The sequence below is a fragment of the Folsomia candida genome, unplaced genomic scaffold, assembly GCF_002217175.1.
Source record: "Folsomia candida strain VU population unplaced genomic scaffold, ASM221717v1 Fcan01_Sc033, whole genome shotgun sequence".
In the NCBI taxonomy this organism is placed as follows: Eukaryota; Metazoa; Arthropoda; class Collembola; order Entomobryomorpha; family Isotomidae; genus Folsomia; species Folsomia candida.
In genome coordinates this window covers 528,250-553,822 of record NW_019091225.1, presented here as the reverse complement: position 1 = coordinate 553,822, position 25,573 = coordinate 528,250, and the positions used below count along the sequence as shown (strand labels likewise).

At 41.4% G+C, this 25,573-nt stretch overlaps 1 protein-coding gene across 6 annotated transcripts in view; it reads right to left on the bottom strand.

Moving 5' to 3' along the window:
* Positions 1 to 5,742: 5,742 nt before the first annotated feature.
* Positions 5,743 to 25,573, bottom strand: part of LOC110860671 — a 50,619-nt gene continuing 30,788 nt past the window's right edge. For all 6 annotated transcript variants that reach the window (XM_035860483.1, XM_035860482.1, XM_035860487.1 and 3 more), the window contains 13 exons: positions 23,264 to 23,411; positions 23,124 to 23,191; positions 22,875 to 23,042; positions 22,775 to 22,808; positions 22,137 to 22,189; positions 16,884 to 16,986; positions 16,570 to 16,814; positions 15,656 to 15,887; positions 13,219 to 13,283; positions 12,357 to 12,437; positions 9,731 to 9,916; positions 8,507 to 8,848; positions 5,743 to 7,201 (listed from right to left, as the gene is read on the bottom strand). In XM_035860483.1, coding sequence (XP_035716376.1) covers positions 7,044 to 7,201; positions 8,507 to 8,848; positions 9,731 to 9,916; positions 12,357 to 12,437; positions 13,219 to 13,283; positions 15,656 to 15,887; positions 16,570 to 16,814; positions 16,884 to 16,986; positions 22,137 to 22,189; positions 22,775 to 22,808; positions 22,875 to 23,042; positions 23,124 to 23,191; positions 23,264 to 23,411 — 1,883 coding nt within the window. In that variant the 3' untranslated portion in view covers positions 5,743 to 7,043. The remainder of the gene's footprint in view (positions 7,202 to 8,506; positions 8,849 to 9,730; positions 9,917 to 12,356; positions 12,438 to 13,218; positions 13,284 to 15,655; positions 15,888 to 16,569; positions 16,815 to 16,883; positions 16,987 to 22,136; positions 22,190 to 22,774; positions 22,809 to 22,874; positions 23,043 to 23,123; positions 23,192 to 23,263; positions 23,412 to 25,573) is intronic.

The following is a 25,573-nucleotide window of genomic DNA, read 5'->3' as shown; positions in this document are numbered from 1 at the left end:
GTTTTGTGGATACAGCTAAATCTATCCGACCAAAAAGGGAGCATTTGTCCAAATGAAATTGCTCGTTGAACAAATCCAAAGCAATTTTCTGTATTAAGTGGTGAATTGTATGCCTCGCAGAGAGGAACTAAATCAACTCGTTGTATCGTATTTTTCCAGTGTTAACACTTTAATGCAAAGTAAACTCTTTTCTTTAAGCCTCCAAAATTTATGCGGCCCAAAACCAACCAACCCGCAATTGGCACCCTCGTTCGCACATGCATATAAGAGGTCAGTCCGAGCATAATGTGGGTCACCCCATCGTCTCCTTCACACACATGGAATTATTACTCCGCACAGCTTCTAACTGTGAACATAATTTTCCATAAACTTTCCCAACTTTCACCACATGAAGAAGAATGAGAGTAAAAAAGTTGGTCACTCATAAAAAGTTGTGGCGTGAGTGAGTGGCTAGAAGAACAGCAGGGCTAAAAGTATGGAGTCCAACATACTTACGATGTGTAGTAGTAAAACCACCAACTTTAGTGGAAAAGATGTTTCACCACGAACGAACGAACGACCAGCCCTCTCGACACCACTTTCCCCAAAGGTTCTTCTTCTTCTTCTTGGAGTAGTGTGGAGGGATATGTATTTAAGAGCCTGCTTCTTCTGCTGGTGGGTGGGTGGTGGTCGTGGTCGTGGAAATGATGGGGAAACAACCAACAACTTTTTTTTCAGAAATTACTAATGAAGTTTTACATGCATACTCGCTTTCTCCCCTTAATTTACGAATGCAGAACACCCACTCAGCAAGAAGTGGATACTTTCTCCTCCTCCCAAGAAGTTGCAACATGATTTATCAGCCCGAAATAGATATGTACACACTCGGATCGAGATAAGTATGAACCTTGTTAATAGATATTTTCCTCCCAGACGTTTCGATTAAGCGTCCGTCTCACTAAATGCGGGGGAATAAAGAAGATAAATATGCAGTATTGGACACCTCGGGTCAAACTGCAATATTGCTCCAAGAAGCAAGCCGGCTGGCCAAGAACAAGCAGAACAACAACCCCCATCATCATTTTTATGGCTTTAAGCAACCCACAAGGTACCCGGGTAAGTAAATACGTAAGTAGTTTATTCGAGGAGGCGAAATTTCCATGGTCTGGCAGTTTAGAATCTCCTGGTAGTGACGGGAGGAGGAGGAGGCCGAGGACACGACCAGACCAAGTTTTGTATCATAATGCTAAAACAAAATTTAGTTTTTAGATGGTCCAAGTACAAGATTAAACTGACACTTCTTTCTTTCTCCCTCTCTTCCTCGGCGGAGTGGGCAGAAGAAGGAAACAAAAAAGAAAGCACCGCTAACTCCCATCTTGGCATGTTTTGTGCTCTCAGAGAGAGAGAGAAGTAGATCAGGAGGATGAGTGTGGATCCATAATAAGTGGGAGAAGAAGAAGGCCATCAGACTTTGTTGGTGAAAATATAACTCAAAAAGAAAAAGAGGAGAAAACATGTTGAGCGCGGGTTGTGTCTTATCCGTCGTTGAGAAAGTGATTTATTAATCATTAAATCTAGAAGGATGTTCTCAGCATCCGCCGTCGTGGTCCTTTTTATACATTCCCCTTGCATTCCACCACGACCACCACGACCAACAAGGACGCAACCCTTCCTCCAACCAGTACCCAACCAAGCAGGGAAACGACGACGACACGAACAAAGCGCTGTCTTCGAATGCGATGCAATGCTTATTCAAGAAAACAGTTTGTATCTTCTTCTTCTTCTCGGAGGAGGAAAAGTGGTGCGATGACAGGACGTGGTTGCCTGCATCGTATTGTTGCCAAGAAAAGAAGAAAGCAGTTTGCTAAAATTTTGGCGGATTTACTATCTCTCGCAATAAGTTGGGCCATCTATTTTAAACATTCCACTCCTCCTCCTCCTCCCACTTATTATCACGACCAGCCTGCCATCCATGCAGCCACGGCCACATATCTTTCCCAGCTGTTTTCTCAGACGCGGTGTGGTTGATGGAGATAACTTACAACGTAGAGCACAAAGTGGAGAAAGTGAATGTGTGCAGAGTCGACAGGATGAGAAAGTGCCGTGTGGTGGCCGCCACGCAATTACAGAATGTATTGTATGAGATCACTTCTTGATGGAATAATTTAGAAATCATCGTTTCTCCCTGCATCGTAATAAATCTCGGTGGGCTGCTTTGTACAAGAACGGGACGAACTTTCCAAGCGATTCATAACTTATCTTTTCCTGCTTGGGTGAAAGTAAGTTTATGTATGTATGTATATTTGGATAGGTGGGTCTAATCAGTGTTTCGGGTGCAAGTAACCACCTGCAAGAAATAACGGGAAGAAAGTGGTTTCTTGCAGCTATTTTGACCTGCAAGAAATGCAAGGCGCAAGAAACTACGTCCCGCCGCTAAACTTCATACGGCGCGTGGCTAGATGGCGCAAATTTCTTGCACTTTCTCCCAGTTTCTTGCACCTCGCATTTCTTAAGTTTCTTCCTTTGCACTGCAAGAAATGTAGCAACCCCGCAAGAAACGAAACACTCCGTTTAATAGAGCACATTAGAAAAATTGGTGCCCAAAAACAGGAAATAATTCACCATTTGCCCCCAATTACGAGCCGAGTAGGATGTAAGTACTTTACGGAAAAGTGTGAACTGCTCGTTACACACATTCCTACATACTTTCACTCCCACGAAGAAAAAAGTGGGCAGCAGAGGAGAAAACAGCGGTGCACTCAGTTAATCGGGACGAGAAATTAGTATCTAATTTAAAGATCTGCTTTGGAGGAAAAGTTGGAGGAGCAGGAGAGCAAACAAACAAGAGTACTGGTCGGTATCTTAGTGGGGGATCACCATTAACACGCTCAAATTGAAAGTTACATCCGACAGGGGTTGTATGTATGTGCTAATTTCTAAAGTTAAGGTACCTTTATTAGCCCAAAAGTTGCCTATGAAGTAGTAACAAGCAACTGAGTAAATAGCAGTAAAGTACTTACTCCTCCTCCTTCGTACGTAAGTAGTTAGGAAAAGTTTGTTTCTAAATTCTTTAGTACATACGAACGAACAAATATTTTCGATCCAATAATTACTGTACATACATACGTACACTTTATTTTAACGAGATAGATTCTTATCCCGCGTTAGATGTACGATTTCTCGGGGAAAAAAGAAAAGTCAAAAGAAAAAGAGCGTTCGAACAAAAATTGAAATGCTTCTGCGACGCAGATTAGTTTAAATATTTAAATTTTTCTGCCTCCGCCTCATTCAGTATTAACTGAAACGATGTAGGCGGGCAGCAACTGTTTGCATGCATTCCTGCTTTTTCGTCTTTTAATTATTTCTAATTCAACCATTTTAATCACGCCTTTTAATTAAAAGTTTTGGGAGAAAGTCTGAGAAAGTTGTTGTGTGTGAGAGACTTTCTTTTTCCCATGTTGGTCTGGTCGTTTATTTTTCAGTGAAACAAATTGGTTTTGCAATCCGTTAGTGTGCATTGTGTATTGTGGTTTGGCTGGCTCCGCATTGTCTTCAGCAGCGTCGAGTCGGAAAACAAATAATTCTAAGCTGGCTCGTTTAGAGCTTTTGTTCATTAAGGAGAAGAAGTGATTTGCTTCAACTTTGAAATTGAGCTTGTGCACTAATGTGCAAATTTTACTTGACGAATATTCAATTACTTTTAAAAACGGGACATGTACACAATTGCAATGCGGAATCGTAACTAGTCACGCTATTTACCTTTTTGCTTGAGAATTTTAAAAATTGCTGTAGCTGGGAGTATGATTTTGAGAACAGTGTTTCGGGTGAAAGTAGACATTTGTAAGAAATAACGGGGAGAAAGTGGTATTTTGCAGCTACTTTTGACATGAAAGAAATGCAAGAAAGGTACAAGAAACTTCGCCCAGCCGCCATTTATAGTTCATCCGGGGGGCTAAATAGCGCATATTTCTTGCACTTTCTCCCAGTTTCTTGCACCCCCCATTTCTTGCGTTTCTTGTTTTCCACTGCAAGAAATGTAGCAAACCCACAAGAAACGAAACCCTCTTTGCAAGATTATAGATCAGCCATTGTGACGTGCCGAACAACTCGCGTGTGCCGTTATTTCCCAAAAAAGGAAACTTGACGGCCATTGCGAAAAGTAAAAAGTACTTTCTCATCGTCTCCGTAACGCTGGTTGCTGGTTTGGTGGTGATGCGGATGAACTTATTTTCCACAGGGTCGAACTTTTCTGGGTCTTCTTTTCTTGCCCAATTTCATTCCTCGTTTCACATTTTTGTTGGAAGTCTCTGTTGTGGGAACGGGACCAAAAGATGAGAAGAAGAAGGAGGAGGAAGGAGGAAAGCCATCAGGAAAATTAGTCTCAAGAGCCTTGGGGTGTCCCCATGTTTAATGTTTTTGGCTACAGATAGATAGACACTCACTCCAACCAAGAAGACGCAGAGTTACCCACAGATAGATAAGTAATGCGATACTCGACGAGATTGTCAGAACCCAACAATCACCCACCAACCAACCTTCCCTCACGGAAAAGCAGCCATGAAAGCACAAGTTGATCACTTGTCGTCCAATGGAGAGAAAATAATTTGAGGTTTAAGGGTAAACTCGCTCGCGACTCGTGCCGTGCGTGGTTGGTGACTTTACACAATAATCAAAGTCCTGCTTCTCCACCAAACCAAACCACTGATCCGATCCGACCTAGTACATACAAAATCACGGAGAGAAAGTCAAACCAAGCCAGATAGCTTTCCCAATCTCGGAGGAAGAGTTAAGTCCCGTTTTCCCAAATAATATCGACTCCACCTTCGATATTATTCGCTCCCAACAACCCAAAATTTAGCCTCTCTATTTCTCTAATACTGACATATCCAGATCCGATAAAATGATGACACTCCCCAGGACAGGAAGTTATCCGGAATACCAATTCGGGTATGGGATTGGCTTCTAGTGTACACTCTGAAATCAGCTCTTGCCATCATACCCACCAACCAGTGAGATACATGCACAAAGAGTTTGTTCCCCAGGATTCCGGTCCATACAACAAACACACACAACAACTTGTGCAAATACAAGTACAAATAGTGGAGGACAAAGAGGAGATACGACGGCTCAAAGATCAATGTTGGTTTAGAGGTTCATCCTCCTCCTCCTCCATCCACCGACCCGTTTTAGGAGGAAACCAACTCGTGGGGATAAATCTTTTCTCCAGTTAATCTTGTGTAACTGAGATAGAACACATACACGGAAGCGTGGCACATATTTCATTTCATTATTATTTCAGGAAAGCAGTGGCCGCCGCGGAAGCTGTAGGGACGTTAACATTGTAGGATAGGGGAGAGAGGGGTTTGCATAACATGGGGAGATGATGGGGACATCGAACAACCGTGGGGACATTGTCCCTCCGTCCCCACCCACGCTTCCGCGGCCACTGAAGTAAAGGTCGGATATCGAACAATGTTTGGTTTGAGACCGCACTACACGATTTTCCTCCTCCTGCTGCTGCTGCGGCATGAGGCGAGATGATTATTTATATGATATTGATTGATACTGGATACAGTTTCTGCTGGGTGGAGGATGACGTGCTCCGATTACCGCATCAAGCAATGAATGATTGATGTCGACAAGTTTATTATAAGTTGAATTGAGGGGTAAGTTGCAACAAAGGGGAGGAGGCGGAGGGGAAGGAATTAAATTCGGCCGAGGGGAGCAAGAAGTTGGGTGAAAGTAAAATTTCCCTTACATGTCCATCATTTTCATAACTTTCACTTTATTAAAATCTTGTTCGGCTTACACAAATTCGGACATAATGATAAATACATCCGCGTATTATTACTGCATACACAATGTAACCTAATTGTTAATAAAGCAAGAAGGACACAATATTAATAAATACCATGTATTTATCCACCAAACTTTCTCTTCCCCTCACTTACTTCTTATTAGATAGATAGACATAAATTCTAATAATAATATTTACCAAAGTTGCAAATCCTCCCTTCTACTTTGTTCTCTTGCTAGTGTCTAAATTATTTTATTAAAAACTTAAAACTTTCTCCTTATCACATTAATAACATTCATACATACGTTATTTGTAAATTACTAAATATTCGTACTTTCTCTCCCACCCTAAAAAACCGTTTGGATATGTTTACGGAAATTTATTCCATACTTTCCTAAGATTCCATACATAAGTCCTCGTACATATTTATGTATCTATTTAAATTAATTGTGTATGTAATTATAGTATGGAATCTATACCATAGATTATTGATTGCCTCTCTGCATATCTTTTTTAATTACTTTTCCGAGCCGACTCTTTCCCCTGATTCTTATTTATTTATTTATTAATGATCCAATTATTTATTAGTTAAATTCGAATCTGTTTTTTCTTACTGTGTTATGATTTTTTTTCGTGGACAAAGTTTCCCTCGTCATCATCGAAAGTACATATTTATGCATGCATTTAGTGGTTTGATTTGATTTGATGTGGTGGCAGCCGTGTTAATATTAACACTACCGCATTTTTGCTATTAAACAAGTTGGAGCACATTCAGTTTTTCCTCCTCCTCGCTGTTTTTTTTTAAACAGGATGACAGGGGTACTTACAAGTCTACTCACTAGACACGTACGGTAATTACATACATGTGCACTTACACAAATAATAAGTAAACATCACAGTTTGTTGACATTATCACAGAGATGGTGAAAAAATTAAAGCTGGTGGTTGGGTTAAGAAGGAGCATTTTTTAGGGGGTAAGACTGTAAGACAGACAGAAGGGAAGACGACGACGGTGACGATTGATAAGAAATAAGTACATAAAACATGTATCTAATTACCTAAAATACAAATTCAGATTACGTAAATGTGTGAAGTGGAGCATAAGTTCCTTCCAAATCTCGTGGTTAAGAACATTTTGAAGAACAATTGATCAGGACATGATTACTTCTCCCCCAAACAACAAACCAAACTTATCAAGTTAGTCGTCTTGTTCTTGTTGTTGGTCTTTGTCTTCTTGGTTTACACTGTAAGTAAATACTTTGTTGACTTAACTCCTTGTTGGGAACTTGGTTGATTGGGTGTTTTGATGTGATGACAAGTTGAGATAGGAAGAAAGGAGGAGGGAAACAAAGGAGAGGAAGAGGACGCAGCAGGGATGCGGATATGATAGACCACTAATGGCCGAGCTGATATCTTCACATCTCCCTGAAAATTAGAAACAAACGAGCCCATGGTTAATAATAACAACTTTGCATTCCACACGACCGGCAGAGCTCGAGCTACTAATTCGTATATACCCAGTGGCCGCGGAAGCTGTGGGACATTGGGGGACATTAACATTGTAGGGGTTTATATAAGATGGGGAGATGATGGGGACATCGAATAACCGATTGTCCCCTTGTCCCCACGCTTCCGTGGCCACTGACTAAAGTTTTAAGTGGCAGTGTTACGCAGGCAGGATTGGATGGACGAATTTGGCTCAGTAATCGGAAACTTGGTTGGGACGTACAATAGTTGGCCAAGAATTTAGAAAGCGATATACAATACAATGATACAAACTTTATGGGTTAATTAGGGACGAAATTAGAGCTCATGGTGGAGAGCGAAAGGGTTACTTTGTTGAATTCAAAATTGACAAAAGAACTCCTTCCTGGGCAAACTAACTACGGAATCTAGTCGAATTTCCTTTGTAAATTGCATCCTACTCAGTGTGGGACATTGCCACACTACTGATCCAAATTCGAGACATGGTGGTTCTCCTGCCATGTATTTAAACTTGTTCAGCTCAACTACCATGTAACGCGGTGCTATCATCATGAATGGTAAACTTTCCCCCATCCAGTTAGCAAATTAATCCACTCGCCACCATCACCACACACAACTGACTGCAACATTCTCTCGTGGAGGTGGGCAAGCTTGCCAAAAGAGTTTCATTTATTTTACAGAAACCTCTTCAACTTAAAATGGAGGTCTCCCAGCGTATGCGATCAGATTTTGACGAAATTAGTGGCGATCGATCACAAATTTAATTAATGTGAAATTTGCCAAAAGCACAATCTGCCAATGGTCACGTTTGGCGGAGATATTTGCGTCCGAAGAGGAGAAAGCGCGCAGTAAATTTGGAAAGTGTAAAATTTGTCAATTTTTAGGAGCGTCTTCTCTTTGACTGCGAATGTCTCCATCAAAACTGAGCATTGGAAGATCGTGCCTTGATTGAAGAAAGTGTAAAACTTGTCAATTTTTGTGTGCGTTTTCTCCTCTTCCGATGCAAATATCTCTGCCAATCGTGAGTATTGGCAAATAGTTCCTTTTCCAAATTTCATATCAGCTAAATTTGACGTCCATTGACACTAATTTGGTCCAAAATCTAAATCGGTGAGCATACGCTGGGCCACCTCCATTGTTAGTATTTCAACAGCTCGCTTTAGTACCGAGTGAAAGTTTTGAAAGCACACAGAGTAATAAGGGAAAGTCCTCTTATGCAAGTCGTCCCTGCTCCAACTTACTCACCATGACTTGTAACGTTGAAAGCCAGCGCGCCCTCAATCCCAGGGGCTACGTTGCGTCTGCAGGAGTCTGCAATGCTCGAAAAGTGGAGAATCCTTTTGAATTCTGGGGCAGAATCTTCACCATCGCTGCCACCACCACCACCAGAGGACGGATCATCACCACCCCCAGAGGTTCGAGGCTTCGTTAACGTGAGCCTGTTCTGCTGCGGCTCTAACGTTTCGCGGAAGACGAAGCAGTAGCGCCGGGCCCCCGTGGAGGCGCGGGAGAGTGGCGTCGTTATCAGGTAGCTCACCCCCATCTCCTCCCACCACCCGTGACAGGCATACTCGGCACGAAACAGACCTGTTTGTCGGACAAAAGAAGTAAATACATTCTTAGAAAACTGGTATTAAATCATTCCTGACTAAATGATTCTACCGGCACTGGTAATAACGGGCGTTACCGTTGAATAATGGTATGGTAATGAAAAATTTACCACTTACCAACAAAATACTACCAATCCGGTAAGAAGTTATTACCAAATCAATACCAGTACGGACTATTCTATATGCGACTCTACCGACACTGGTAATAACGGGAATTACCGTTTAATAATCTTGTAGTAATGAAATGTTTACCACTCAGAAATAAACTACTACCAATCCGGTATGAAATTACTACCAAATCAATACCAGTACCGGAGTACGTATATGACTCTACCGGATTTGTATCAGTGCCCCAATCCTTAATTGGTTCATAATTCGCCCCCTAATTACCAACTACCCATTGGAACTAATCTAATTTAAAAATATCTATCGCATCAGAAAAGTGGTACATGGTTAGTTACCACAATAATTATTGGGGCTGGGTTACGCTATCAGAATCTAATCTAATGAATAAACTAGCCCCATATCCGAGCGATACAATCAGCCCGGCTTAATGGAGAGTCATCCTTGTTGCGAGAAGAGGAGGAGGAGACCACGATGGAATATTTATTATATCGCGTGTCTCCCTCTTTATGTGTCCTGCTTTTGCTGGGTGTGTGTCCCAATTTCCCGGAATTCGCACTACTTTGCGAATAAAATGTTCCGGGAGCAGAATCAAAATGCATTTACCTCACAGCCTGACTTTCTCTCTCACTGATTTTCACACTTTCACCAAAATTCTGTCGGCCTTCACTTTCACTTTGGCCCGTTTGGCTTGAGGCTTTCGTGCAAAATGTATAACGAGCGAAAATAAATATACCCGCAATGACATCCGCGTTCGAACATCCCGACCTGAACTGCAACGTGTCCAAAGTAGAGCAGCCGATTCGCAACGTGGTGAAGCCCTCCGACCCGCACTGATCCTTCACCTCCCGCCCGTCTCGGACCAACCCCGTGACAGCGAATTGTCCCAAATTCGGACATTGCCTTGTTTCCGGTGTGCTTGCTGTGTGGATAGAAAAAAGTACTCTTTTAGCGTCACAAATTCAAAGGATTTTTTCATTTTCATTCCGCTCTGGTGGGGAAAGTGAAAGGAAAAAAACTTTGTCGGTCAGTCGTCCGTCCGTCCATCCACGACTTTTTAAATTTTAGGGTAGGTTGAAAAAAGTGAGACAAGGGAGCCACTAATTTTCCTGCTCGGCTTTCTCCACCGGGAGGAGAAAGTAGGTAGAGAAAGCTAGTCTTTGTTGTTCAAGTAAAAGTAGGGGCTGCATGTGATGGGGCATTGTGCATTAGGTCAATGCACAAGAGGACATTTATTGCTCCCTCCTCATCTCGTTCGTACAATGCTCCAGAGCAAATGTTGAATCTAGCGGAACTCAAATGGCAATGACTATGATGTCATTATGTGCAAAATAAATGCTCCCGGAATGGAACAAACAGAACAGAAAGAAGGAAGGAGAGGAGATGCTTTTCGCTACAGTAGTAAACTTTAACTTCGGTGTACACCCAGGCGCCGCGGAAGCCGGGGGGACATTAACATTGGGGGATAGGGGAGGGAGGGGTTTGTATAACATGGGGGGGATGAGGGGGACATCGAATAACCGTGGGGACATTTTCTCTACGCTTCCGCGGCCACTGTGCACCCCCAACTTTTCCCTCCTAGTCTACCCACACCCTGCCTGGCCTGGACTATAACCAGGTCGAAAGTGGACATAACGTTAAGATTAAGTAGACTAAATTCCTCTAGAAATCCGCTCACTCACTGCCCCCATGCTTTACGACGATACAACTTCTTCTCTCCAGGCAGCAGTTTCACCGGGTTCTATTTCTTCTCAGGAAGAAGAAGAAAAAAAACTGCTTTTCGGATTGGATTTACTCACAATGAAAAGTTTGGAAATAACGGAAGAACAAGTGGGAAAAGAAAGGATGGAATGGTGGTATAATCTAAAATGAGAAACCAGATCAACAAGATGTGAAAGTTTTTTTTCGTGTGGGAATTCGAGACAACTTGTTTATATTGGGCACGACAAAAATAAAATACGACAAGAAGAAGAGCAAGTGATGGAGTGAAAGTTGGTTGAGACAATAATCGATAAGATTCCGCCTGCTCAAAAACTTTTCCCATATAAAATTTTTATAATTGATAAGAGAAATCCAATCCATCTCACAGGGTCGATTTGCTAAATTTTTTATAGAAATAATGGAATCCCTCCAAAAATTTGAACTCACTTCACTCCCACCACAAAACTTTTTATAGTAACAACAGACGAAGAAGAAGAAGAATGCAACTGAGTGAAAGTTATGGGTTTACGAAACGGAACGAAATAAAGTAGGGGCAAGCAGTGGTAGTTAGAAATAATGTGAGTGCACAAATCACTTCATATCCTCTAAACCCCGACAGACTAGGGAAGAAAAGGAGAGGAAAAGAACTGGACTAGATTTTTGAATAGGATGTGAAAAGGTGAAAGTAATTCTATACGTAGTTATTTGCTCCAGTTTGTTCTTCCATTTTCCGTCTCACATCCCCACATAATTTTCCCGTAGAGGAAACAACAACCATGTACGTACGAGGAGAGCATCAGTGTTTCGGGGGCAAGTAAGTAACCACTTGCAAGAAACAACGGAGAGAAAGTGGTTTCTTGCAGCTATATATTTTGACTTGCAAGAAATGCAAGGCACAAGAAACTGCGACTCGCCGCTGGAAATAGTTAATACGGTGGGCGGCTAAATGGCGCCTATTTTGACCACTTTCTTGCTTCCCAGTGCAAGAAATGTAGCAAACCCGCAAGAAATCAAACACTAGGTGAAAGTAACCACTTGCAAGAAATAACGGGAAGAAAGTATTTTTGCAGGTATTTTGACCTGCAAGAAATGCAAGGCGCAATAAACTACGCCCGACACTGTACTTCATACGGCGCGTGGCTAGATGGTGCATATTTCTTGCACTTTCTCCCAGTTTCTTGCACCTCACATTTCTTGTATTTCTTGCCTTGCACTGCAAGAAATGCAGCAAACCCGCAAGAAACCAAACCCTGCCTAGCATACATACATAACAGGAGCTACTCCATTGTTTAGTGTGGGTGGTTCAAATAACGAACCCACGATTCACTAACACTTTCACCCCAATAAAGAAAGTAACGAGGAAGAGGGAGCAAAGGAAAAAAAATCCAAGGTTTGATTGGACCCATCAACCGTGTTCGTACTCGTTCTTTATGCTTGCATTAACTAATACAAGGGCAGAACAATTGCAATATGTACACACTGCGAGGACTTATTATTAGCCAGCCGAGCAGAAGTAAGACATAGATGTCGACCTTGTTTGAAGTTGGGAAATAATGATGATTTGGAAGAACGGTGTGCTCTACATACTGAGGACGCTGGTCGATAAAAGGGTACCCAGGGAGGGAGGGAGAATAAATGCGGAGAAAATAAGTGGTACTTACAGACGAGGGTGACATAAGGCAGCTGGCCATGGTTGAAGGAGGAGATGTGACAAGCATCGTCAGGACGACGGGCGATACTCCCTGAAATGAGAATCGGAGAGGGAATGTGTAATTAAAAATTAATTATGCAACGCCTCGATGGACGGAACACCTGCTGGTGTGGGTCTCCTACATACGCAGTTGGACGACTGTACCCACTTCCCAGTGTCATTCGATTGTGACGTAAATTGCAGTGGAATTCTGGAGAAAATGTGGGTCTGCATGTGGGGTCACTATTCCTGCTGCACACTTGTGCGAGCTACATATTTACCTGGTCTAGACGAGATTTGGATAAAGTTTAACCTACTTAAAATTTCTAGGTCACTGATTTGTTTCCGAAAAAAAACGTGATAATAATGCTAACTTGTTATTTTTTAAAACTGTACATTTCGAAGCGTGCTTTTAAATTAGGAGATCGTTTTTACAGTTGGACAAATAATCTGATTATCTTAACTTAAATAAACACAATTGAACTAATTATAATTGTACAAATAATTAATTGCACAGTTTTTGTACCTCTTGTTACATAATTATCGCAACTTCCAAAATACGTCTTTTCCCACTAATGAAACTAATCCAAACTATTTCCTTTGTGGTTTTTGGATCGTTTTCATCACATTTCTCTCATCTCTTGATCGATTACACAGTTCAAAGAAAATCTCATTATTACGGCGAGCTTTGATTTGTCAAATTATACGCTTTGAACGGGAAGAGATATTCTGTAGGAGTCCTTCATCTGCTGACTTGTGTTTGCAAATCGTCCACTTTGCCATCGATCCGTAACTTATTACGCGTTAATCACAAGACTAAAACCAAAACTCACCCATCTGCATTTCCACGATGTGACCATCACGTCTGTAAATCGCGGTGCACATGTATCCACTCTGGCTGCAAATTGGATAAGCAACGCAACATACTCATTAATTATTCAGTTGCGATATGATTACCCCGTCAAATTAGTACGTGCATTAGTATATTAATCGTAAATTATTGAAACAGAAACAAAGTCGCAAACTTTCCTGGTACAAATTTCCGCTAGTCCAATTATTCACTAAATTATTGACCACTTCGTGACACGGCTTCTTCCCAATTCATGTAGGGACGTATACTTTTACTCGCATAAAGTTGTAATTGCTAGTCTCTGGATGGAGAGAAAGTGTGGGATGACATGTCATAAATTAATGAGCATGTTCCACTGAACTAAATACACGTCACTATGTATATATTCGCAGTCAGGGGCCGCGCAAGGAAGTGTGGGGACAGGGCGACAATATCCCCACGGTTATTCGATGTCCCACCCTCTCCCCATATTATATAAACCCCTCCCTCCCCTATCCCACGTGAAAATGATTGAGTTGTACGCCAAAATTATTATTTCTTTAGTTTCTAGAGGAAGTTCTTCTTCTGGTACCTTAATAATTTATAAAATTGGTTAGATAACTCCTGGTCTTGGTCCATGTATTCAACAAAATAGCGCATTATTAATAATAAAAGGAATATAAATATGAAAAAAGTATGCCCTTAAAAATTCTCAAAGGTTATCAGGAGTAATTTGTTTATTTTGATTGTTATCCCTTGGATCGGCCCAGTGGCTGCGGGACAGAGGAACAATGTCCCACGGTTATTCGATGTCCCCCGCATCTCCCCATGTTATACAAACCTCTCCCCTCCCCTATCCCACAATGCTAATGTCCCCACAGCTTCCGCGGCCACTGTTTCGCAAACCAGATAAAGTTCTGCTGCCCAGCCCACGGAATTCATTCACCAAGCGAACTGCATCAAACTGCTCGCGTCGTATTATTAAGTAAGTCGGCGACGAAGGGAGTACTTTGTCACAACCAAATTGCTGTTGGCGTGACTCGAGATGTAAATTATGATTAATATTTATTGCTTTCTTCGCTGGTGAAAAGGTGTGATATGCATCTCCTGAATTTAAATTTGGTTCCATTTTTTATTTGTACGTCAACTTGTCCCAGTTGAATTTGAAAATTTTCACATTTCTTCGTAATAATAGCGCAGTTTTACTCATGATATAATGTTTCCTGCACTGTATTTCTATAATATTTCATTGTAATAATAATAATGGAATGGTGATTCAATGAACATTTTATGTACTTTCTCTCTTTCTTTTACCTCCGTGTTTGCTTGTCGTGTTACACAACAAGCACTCTGTCGAGGCCATGCATAATTCCATTTGGCGAAACATTCCCAGTGAACGAGGTCCATTTAAAATTTAATGTTTCAAATTTTCAAACGGCATATCTAGTAGCGGAGATATGCATATGTTTTTGAATGAGTGGGAGGGTTGCAGTGATGCGATTTGAATGGGACTTATTCCTCCGTGTCGACAAGGACAAGTGGTGAATAAACCGTATTCTGAATGTGTGTGCTACGTGTTGGTTGGTAAATTCGGTGCAGTAAACGACGACGCAACACTTTTATTTATTCATGGCCATTTCTTCTTCTCCTCACCCTCGTTGGCTGGATGGAATAAATGCTGAATGAATTCCACGTGTTGTGGGAGGTTCGTGTCATCTCATTTTATTAACAAATAGTCGCACTCATTCATGATCACGACGAGCATTGTGGTGGGTGTGTGAATATGGTGGAAGTCTATGTTTACGATTGTGTCGTCTAGTCGTTGGTTGGTGCCAAAGAGTTGTGTGTGCCGTCAGTCAGAGGTGAAGGAAGGGGTGAAAAGCTGTTGTATGATTTACTCTTGTACATACATACATGACGACATGAGAGCAACTTTATTATTAAAGAAAGTATGTAGAATAAACCGTGTCATAAGAACGTAAAGAAGTGGCGTTATACAGTAAAATGTAAAATGTAAAATGAATGATACACGAAAATTATGTGATTTATGACATTTGATCTCGTCCTTACGGCCATGGGTTTGTCGGAGGTCAAAAATATTAACGGGGTTGACTTCGTGGTCAAATTTCCTTTAAAATGACACCCATGTGAAAATTAAGGTCAAGTTTAATTTGGGCCACACCCCTAGCGTTGTGGGGAGTGGTCCGATTGACCCAAATATCGAACTCGACCGACGACTAAAAATTAGAAGCACAATTACGAAAATGGCGTTTGATTGTGTTGAGGCATTCTGGAAATATCCTGCCATAACCGAAAAAATTCAAGGTTTTTCATCATTCAGAGCCAAAGTTTACATAGGTAAATGCTTACTTTTGATTTACTGGCCTATCTAGTTTGCAACTTTGTTTCTCCTCTTGACAATGAAAGCATACATAACTTACCACTCGGACGTGACATGCAACGCGAGGACGACCCTGTCCAGCGTGGGGTTATCCGTAATGTGATGACAGACTGCGGTCATGGTCAGTGTGGAAGGCCCCATCCCCGCCGCGTCCGACGAGTTGCTCACTTTGAGCACACTCGAGTCGAAGTTGAAGGTTGATCTCTGGTCGAGGGTGTGCCACTGGTGAACTTGCACCCACGAGGGGAACTGACACTTGGGCAGTGGTGGGGCTGAAACAAGTACGATTTATTCCTCTCAAAACGTGCGTAGCAATGAGCTTAGCGGTGCGTACGTGCAGTCAGAAATAAGAAAACTCGCTGTGTAAATTTTTGATAAGCCGCCACCGCCGCGTTGCTCGTTGGAGAGATCAGTAAACTGGGAAACCACGAGAGGAGGATTTTCTGGGTTATGTTTTCCAGGCTCTGGAGACTCTGGAGTGAACCCGAGATAAAAAAACTGATCCAACCAACCGGACTTGAGCTGCTGGCGGACTTTCACTTTCTTCTTCCTCGATTGCTGACAAGTTGGTTTCTTTTACTCGAAAAGTGCACTATTTGCTACGTACCTGCTCCCTCCCTCCTTCATGCTACATGACCACATAACCATTCATGCTGATACAGCCAGCATTTTCCTAATTCCTCCCAAACCAACTTCAACCAGGAGATAAAAACACTTGCACAAAGTTGAATTGGGTTTTGTGCAGGAGAAGAAAAGATTGACAGTGGCCGCGGAAGCTGTGGGGACATCGGGGGACATTAATATTGTAGGATAGGGGGAGGGAGGGGTTTGTATAACATGGGCAAATGATGGGGACATCAAAACATTGTCCCTTTGTCCCCACGCTTCCGCGGCCACTGGAGACTGCTTATCTATGGTTCCTTAACTTTCTAGTTACTCGAATCCTTCACTCACCCTTCTTGAGAATCAATGTTCTCGATCCGTCCATTGGAGTGAGACCGTTGCAAGTTGCATCGCCACTCTGCGCCACGCGAAACAGGATGTCCGACGACCCACCGGATCCTTGACCTTGAGGTGCCACGCGGGTCGATGAGGTCAGTGCCGCTGCGGCGGAACTATTGCTCAAACTGCCCTGAACAACTTGGATCGTGGGGGAGGAGAAAATCCCACCTTTTTTGCTCTTCTCGTATACAAAGCACCTGACAAAAAAAGTAATTATTTATTAAAGCTTGTTAACAAATGTTGATTATTTTTTAGATTATTTGTACCTGAAACGCTCTTCGTACGAGGCGTGATGCTGGTAGCGAATAAGCCCTAAGAGATAGCGAGAACTGCCCTCTTTCCAGGTACCCAGACACGTCAACTCTTCAACTGCAAGGGAGAAAATTATGGAAATTTTAATATATTTTGGTTAAATTGGATTAGTTATACGCCAAAATTGTATTTCTTTAGTTTATCAATTTATATAATTGGTTAGATTAACGAACTCTTGTTCCTGTCCCATTCAACAAAACAACGCATTAATAATAAAAACAAATATACGGATGAAAAAAGTATGCCCTTAAAAATTCTAAAAGGTTATCAGGAGTAAGTTGTTTATTTTTATTGTTATCCCTTGGATCGGCCCAGTGGCCGCGCAAGGAAGCGTGGGACAATGTCCCCAAGGTTATTCAATGTCCCCTTCTTGTGCCAATGTTATATAAAAACCCCTGCCTCCTCCTATCCTACAATGTTAATGTCCCCCGATGTCCCCACGGCTTCCGCGGCCACTTGGCTCGGCGAACGCCACACTTTTTTTACATGAAAACTATTATGGAAAACCCGAGCAATTGAATCCTGACCCTTAAAATTTGATATAAATATCTCTTAAAACTATTAGATTCCAAAATATCCCAAGTTTCACTTCAAACATCTCGTGGAAACTTTCCCACAAAGATTTATTCTGGATGCAATTCCGTATTTATAAACCCTTCGTTAAATCCTTTCGCTTAAATAATTTTATTGAAAATTAAAACTCAGATCACGTTCCTCCTGCATCTGATGATATGGAAGTTGAACATTCTTCTCCTCCGCAGTTCCTCCAAGTCTCTAAACTTAACGGAAAGTATCAAGTTTGCATTAGCCAAGTTACGTAAACTTTGCGGCCGGGAAAGTAAGTTGCTTGCTTGCAGCCCATCCCTTCTTCATATCCCATTCATTCATTCGTGACCGTGTGGTACGGCATTCCGATTGATATGCAGCCCTGCAATCGATGGAGTTTCGGGAACACGTGAACAAATTTTACGAGAGTGGAAATTGAAATTTGTGTCCGGATAATGAGTTGAGTAATCCAAAATTTGGTTAGCTTTCATCTTGCAGGGGAAGAAATTTAGAAAATGTTTCACAAATCCGGATAATAATGCCGTCGGTTAGTTATCGGTGTGATTGGTACAATGGACAAAAAGGAAGGGGAAAAGAAAGAACAACCCCGAGATCAGACTTGCACAGCTTATTTGATTATCATAAATTTTGAGGGGAAAGTTTTCACCAAGTTTTTGAAACATTGTGAGTGTTTTGGATGTGATGATGACGACGGCAGTGATATCTCTGTCGTATCGTAGAGACAACTTCTTCTCAAAGTGAAAGTGAGTGCTGGACATGGAGAAAGCCAAACCGCAAGATTATTCTCTCCATGTTGCTTCCTGGCTGCAGTACACCCTACTTTTTTTCACTTCACCCGCGGAACAAAGGAAAGTGGAAAGTTTTTCTGTTTTTTTTTCTTCTCGAAAAGAAAAAGAGGGAAAACTTTTGGCTGTGGCTTTTTGAGAAACGTTGCCTCGTTAAGCTAAGTTTCTGGGAATCTTTTACTGTGTGACACGACAACAATATGCTGACTATATGCATGCTGACTTTTCATTGTCAATAGACTTCTAGTAGTGATGTGATGTCCTCGTACGTATGTATGTGTTACAGAAATGTAAAAAATATTTCTTTCTTGGAACAGACAAACGAAACTTTGGTAAAAATGCAGTTTTCTTTTAGAACAGCACAGATGTATGTATGCCTCGAGAGAAAGTTGCTGCGCTGGTGGGTGGGTGGGTGACAGCCAGCAGCCGGGTTGATTGACGGTATGAATGCGTTGTAAAAGTGCAATTCTGACTTTTTTAAGGAATTTTATTGACTGAGATTTATACAAATGTTTAGTTCCACACTTGTAGAGAACGGGTATTAAAGTGTCACTGACCCGAGTTTGTGACTCTTCTGGCACTGGTTATATATAACGGGCATTACCGTTTAGTAATTTTGTGGTAATGAAAAATTTACTACTAATCCTAAGAAACAAACTAGTACCAATCCGGTAAAAGTTGTTACCAAATCAATACCAGGACATACGTGACTACCAGATTTCTAGCATTGCGAGTACAGGTCACACCGTTGGTCAACTTTTTTTTACAGTATATTTTTTCAATTTTAGATGCACATAATCCTTCAATTAAAGTTCAGAGACCAATTTAGTGCCAAATACTGCTGGCTAAAATATCTGTATGTGCTTGTTCTTCAGACAAAAGAAAGTCCTGCTTGACAGTTGATTTGATGCTTTTAAGGCTTAGGGCTTTATCGTGTTTCATTTTGGGTGAGCATGTCCTCGTGCTTTTTTTCACTTCCACCTCATCTGTGAGAAATCGGCTTAAAGGCTCCTCTGCTTCTGCCTGTCTTTGTGTAAAACAAAGAGCGCAGAATTTTTCTCTCTGGCCGCGCTTGGCTTCTTTTCCATCCAACAAGGGAAAATAAATTCACATAAATATTCAAGGGAAGGAAGAGCACAAAATTTCCCAGGAGAGAGCTCTTTCCTCTTTTGTGAAGAATTCCCGTAGGAAGAATACAACCGCATTTTTATATCTCATCGGCCAAGAAGAAACCCCGCAAAATCCCAGATATGAAATGGTCCAAATTGGAAACGTACATTTGCATTTCATCGCTTTCTATGAGGTGGATGCAGACTTATGAGCATTGTCAGGAGTGACGGGAAGCATAGAATTGATATTCGTGTAGCGCAGTCTAAATGTATGTAGAATCTATGAAAAATGTGTAAGTCGGATGTGTTAAAATTGGTTTTAACCTATGTTAACCGGCATTAATTAAAGTCCGGGATGAGTACATTTGTCAACATCAATTTTGTGCTACCAATTTTTTGGTTCTATTTTTTGAAATTTTGCTCACACATTGAGATATGCAAATAGACGTGATTGGGGAAATTTACCAAACAAAAATTAGGTACGTAATTTTTTTTGCTCCTTATGTTTTAAATCTCAATCTTAGGAATTGTCCAATGTGTCACTAAACTCAAGCAACAGATATAATAAACTCGTGGAAGTGGAGTGCATTGATATGAATACTTGAGGTGCATCATTTGCTAAGAAAATTTGACATTTTTGACGTTTCGGCATTTTATGACATTTGATTTTGTTCACACGCTCACCAGGTCGATGCACGTCGAAACGATCATGATTTTTGGAATACCACCCCGATTAACTTCTAAAACCGGCAGAACAAAATATTACACACTTGCGACATTTTACATCATCGCCCAACGGTCTTTCGACTTATAAGATCAATTAACGAACTCTCTCTTACTTTAAAAATTAGATATCGATATCCGAAAGCATAACCAGTAAAAGATTGATTATTTCGAAAGCTATCATGTTGACAGATAAATTAACAGACGGACAAATCGATCCCACAAACTATTTTAGCTTCACTTCTCTCCCCGCTCGTTAATAAAATTAAGAATTTGTACAATCTTAACCAATAAAAGCCAAACCACATTTCATTCCATACAGCTCAATGTAAGGAAGAATGTGACAAAAAGTAGAAATTCCAATCAAAGATTGGAATGAGATTAGGTTACTTCTCTCTCTCTCTCTTCTCCTTCCTCTCCTTTTCTCGTCGTGCCACCATTTTCCACGATAGCTTTTCCAACTTGGAGAGACGACGAAGGAGAAACCTCCCAAAATGTGAATAGTCATCACCCATTTGCACTTTTGGAATTGCCAATTTCATCTTTTCCTCCAGGATGAAAATGCTGTCTTGGCACCACCAGAATAGTAAAATATTCTCCGTATAACAGTTTCCTGTTCGTGGTTTGGTTTGGTTTTCGTACCGGAAGGAGTCAAGATTTAAATTGAAATGCACTTTTTGCCTGCATAAAATAAAACTTGTCCAACTGACTGCGTGAGTAAGTGAGAGTTGGTCGGCGGTTTTAAGTTTTTTCCTCCTCCTCTGCAAGTTGTATATCAAGTTGTAAATCTCGAGGGGGGAGGCTGAAATATTTCAGACGCTCCGAAATTAGTACGACCCGTCGGAAAAGGAAGGATAAACTTTTTCCCGTGTTGGTTAGTTTAGTTTATCGGTTACGTAACTCCTTCCCGCGAAAGAGAGAGAAAAACATTTCGCAATCACCGGTTGCAGAAGGAAGAGATAGTTAGTGCCAAGCAATGGCCGCGGAAGGCGTGGGGACATCGGGGGACGTTAACATTGTAGGATAGGGGAGGGAGGGGTTTATATAGCATGGGGAGATGATGGGGACATCTAATAACCGTGGGGACATTGTCCCACGTTTCTGCGGACACTGGATTGCCGGGTAGTAAAAATATAGGTGAGGCCGGACTCGGGCAGGAAAGGAGAACCGCGGGTAATGAAGCAGGAGAGGATGAATGGGATTCTGGGGAACTAGAGCTCGTAAAGATATCTCGGATTAGAATATAATTAACCTGAATTCTCTCTTATTGGTTTTTTATCTGGGGAAAAGCGCAGCATCGCAAACGAACGACTCAAGGACCACTAGACCAAAACTCTCTCGATAGTTTGCTCCCACTTTGTCCCCGATAATTTGGAATTGAGCGAGAGAAAAGCGAGAGGATTTAAAATATATGGGCAAGAAAGGTGGGCAAGAGAGCAAACCAACTAATTTGAGAAGATATCACCCGAAAACCAAGAAGATTTCCAGATTCCACTTCTACAAAAAGTAGACACCGAGACGCAATAATTCTTCTTTCCTGAAGGACCACCATTACCACCACTAACCAACCAAAATACCAATCAAGTTAGTTGGCTTCCCTGTGAAATGAGGTGGAATAGGATAAATGAATCTCTCAGGGAACTTGCTACATGAAAATGGGTAGTTGTTCCCATGCTGGACGAAGGGAGGCCTCAACTTTCTCCTCTCGAGAAAGTAACAGTACTTAGCGAGTCGGGACTTTAAAAATTCTGCAACTTTTGCAACTTGGACATTAAACGATTTCTCATTTCTCATCATGTCCGTGGTGGAAGAGGAGGTAACACGAAGCTTTCTTTGTCGGCAATTTATTCCGCCATGTAATGAAACATTATTCACGCGGGGAGCAGAAAAGGAAAAGAGCCGAGTGCTTCATTTTTTCCTCGGAAATGTTGGCCAAGTGGATGGGGAGTAATTTAAAAGGCTTCTTTTTTCAGTAGAAAGAATGGGTTTGCTTGTTCATAAGAGAGAATGAATTTTTAATTACCTGTGGACTCGGTTCCCTTAACGTCCGGACAGGACTCGTAGTTGAGGAGTTGCCTGGAAGGGTGGGGATAAAAAAGTGTATTAGAACGACTTATAATTTAAGGAGAAGACTGCAGGTGGGGAACAAAGAGGGACACGTTTTAAATATTGATTCAGCAAGAAAGGCACCTGTTCGGAGAAAGTTGGAGATAAAATTGCTAATTATTTGTTAACCTAGGCAGTGAGAGTTTAGCGTGGAAATCGATCTGCCGAAAATTGGCACATTTTCTACGGAAAGTGTCTGCAAAGTTTTGGCAGGTGCTAGCAGAAAAATATTCTTCGCATTGTACGCTAATTGTATTTATATTCGGAGAAATTGTGCCGAATTTGCAAAGTTTTGCTCAAAAATTGGCCAATTTTCGACGGGGCGTTTTACGAATTGTTACAAGTTTCGATTATTACTTATTAAGAAATTTAAGCTACCGATATCAGCTTTTAGACATTACATAAAATCCTGCACATTATACACTAATTGTAAATTCAGAGAAATTTTGCAAGAAGTGAAAGTTTTGCAGACAAATTGGCCAATTTTGACAAAGTGTTCCCACTATTGTTGTAACCAGTTTGTATTATTGCTACAAAACATGCTCATTTATTTACCTGGAAGGTTGGATGCAGGACTCGATGGTGGAAACTAATTATAGAAAAACACAATCAATACCCATTTAAAATTTAGCACGACAAAAAAATATGTATTTACCCGGGTAGCTACAATCGCCCTGGCCACGATTATACGTGAAGGTGAATGGTCCCTTAAAAGGGCACTCAATAGGCTGCCCATTCAGTCGAAACAATGAGAAAAGGTTAGCATCACCCGTTATAGTTGAGCAAACGTTCTTTAATGATCTCCGATCTTTTATGCAAAACGCTGCAAAAAGAAGACAAAATGTAATTAGTTTCTGCTGGGGTAAAATGCGACGCTTTCTCTTTCATTCTCTGCCACTCTTACTTTCTTTGTATTGCAGTATATTTCTATCCTTCTCGTGGAAAACTGTGCAGCGATAACAGTTCTCCTTTCTGCAAAGGAAAATTTCATTAAATATTTAACCCCGTTTTGTTCCAGGTATATAACAAACAAATGGTACGTACTCGTTGTAGAATAAAAATTTGTCCCCGTCATTCTCCAAACATTTTCCTTTGATGTTGATAAAACTCGAGTTGATTGAAATGGTTTGATGAACTCCGGACTGGAACCAGTTTCCTTCCCAGCGTCCGGGCAATTGACATCTTTCACCGCCTGGAAAATTGGGAGAAAGTGGTAATTAATTGAAGACAACAAGTTAGAAATTCACACTGCTACGAATTTTGTTCTCTGAACTCCGTGTCACAAACATCGCCACACCACAAATCTCGTTTGTATAAATTCCTGGGAAGAAAATTGTGTTGACTTTTTCCCCTAAAAGATTAATCCGTTGGGCAGAAATTCTGCCAAAACAATGCTTAACTACAGGAGTCATACGTTACAGAAAATAACGAGGACGGAATGAGACAACACAAAACAAAGCAAAACAATAGGCAACAAAACTGAATGTCATGCCACAACCAACAAGGATTCGCTAAGTAGTTAAACATTTGGTTTTTGCTCTCGAACGAAAGCTACGCAACATTCCACACAACCTCAGCCTGTGGCCTGTGTCAACAAAAAGACAAAAGACGACAACTCCAAAACCTGAGAAAGACATGATATCTACCAAAGAGAAACTACACACAGACACGATTCAGAAAAAAAAACAAAGATCAAGATTCGCTTTATGTATGGATATAGTTGGTTGGTTGGTTGGTTGCTGATCTATAGAGACGACTTGAAATGAAACACATGACACAATTTCCCATCCGCCTGGGCATGAGGTTCCAGTGCTTCGTTTCTTGCAGGTTTGCTACATTTCTTGCACTGCATTTTTGGGAAGAAACGCAAGAAATGCGAGGTGCAAGAAATGCGAGGTGCAAGAAACTGGGGGAAAGTGCACGAAATACGCGCCATCTAGCCACGTTCCGTATGAGCTATAGCGGCGGGGCGTAGTTTCTTGCGACTTACATTTCTTGCAGGTCAAAATACCTCCAAGAAACCACTTTCTTCCCGTTATATCTTGCAAGTGATTCTTTCCCCCGAAACCCTGTACCCTCCATTTTTTGCACAGTTGTGTCCCTCTCTCCCTCGCTACACGGTTGGTTGTTTCTGCAATATAAATCACGTTTTTTCCCCTCCGAAATGGCCTACCCTCCTCCCACCGTAAATAAACAAGGGAAATATTCCAACCCAGCCATCATCAACATTCAGACGGAGAGAGAGAGGACCAGCGACCATTTCCAGCAGCAGGGCATGTAAGAGAAAGTATGTGTACCAACATTAGGATTAGACGACGACGACGACTCGAGGAAAAGACCAACAACGAGTTAAGGAACCATTTCGAACCACAAATGTGGCTGCCGAGGGATGAGAATTATTCCCCGAGTGGGATTTCAGAGTGCAATTTTCCTCCTATCAAATGCATTCAGATGAGACAAGATGAATAATATTAGGGGCAATGGGAAGCAATACTCGTTTCTTCCGTATCTCTTCTTTTCACAAGTTTTGGCAAATGTTGGTCCTCTTCTGGTCTTCTGGTCCTCTGCTGACTCGCAGTATTGGCACGGCCACTGCTGTGCACCGCACTTTTCACAAAACGTAGCAGAGGTTAAACCACAAATCCTGTGAGCCGATAAATGACCTGACTTCATTCGTGATAAATTGGACATCACAAGTGGCTTTCTTTTCCACCAGAGAGAGTCAATTTGGATTTATGGGAAATAGATTATTTCACAAGTTCGTAAAAAAAAGAAGTCGCAATTTTTTTTTGCAGCCATCCGTCCCCGTAAAAATTCGCTTAATTCCATCCAGGTGAAAGTACATCACGTACGACCATGTATACACAATTACCATTTCTACTAACCCACTTTGGCACACAAAGAGTTGAAATAAATTGAATTTCCATTCCCTCCTCCGATTATTCAGGGATTTCTTCTCTTCTCGCACAAAATTTGGCAAGATTTTCATCCCAAAAAAGACGACCCAAAATCGACGACACACATTATTTCCATATATGCAATGCCAGTTATCTAGTTGTAAACAAGCGCAATATGAGTCGTCTCCTCTCTCTGCTGAAAATTTGATCCCATTCCAACCATCTACCTCTCTCCGTGTGGGCCTCTGATCTGAATCTCGCAGGATTTCGAATCGTCGTCGTCGTCATCTCAGAAAATCTCCAAGAATGTGTGTGTACCAAGAAAAGGAGCAGAAGCAATCGATAATAAAAAGAGTTTTTATTGGGGGAAAAGGAAAATAAGGGAAATTAATGACTCCCCAGACATCCAGTCCAAATGGAATGACGGAATGACTCCTATAAAGACACAGCCAAGCCA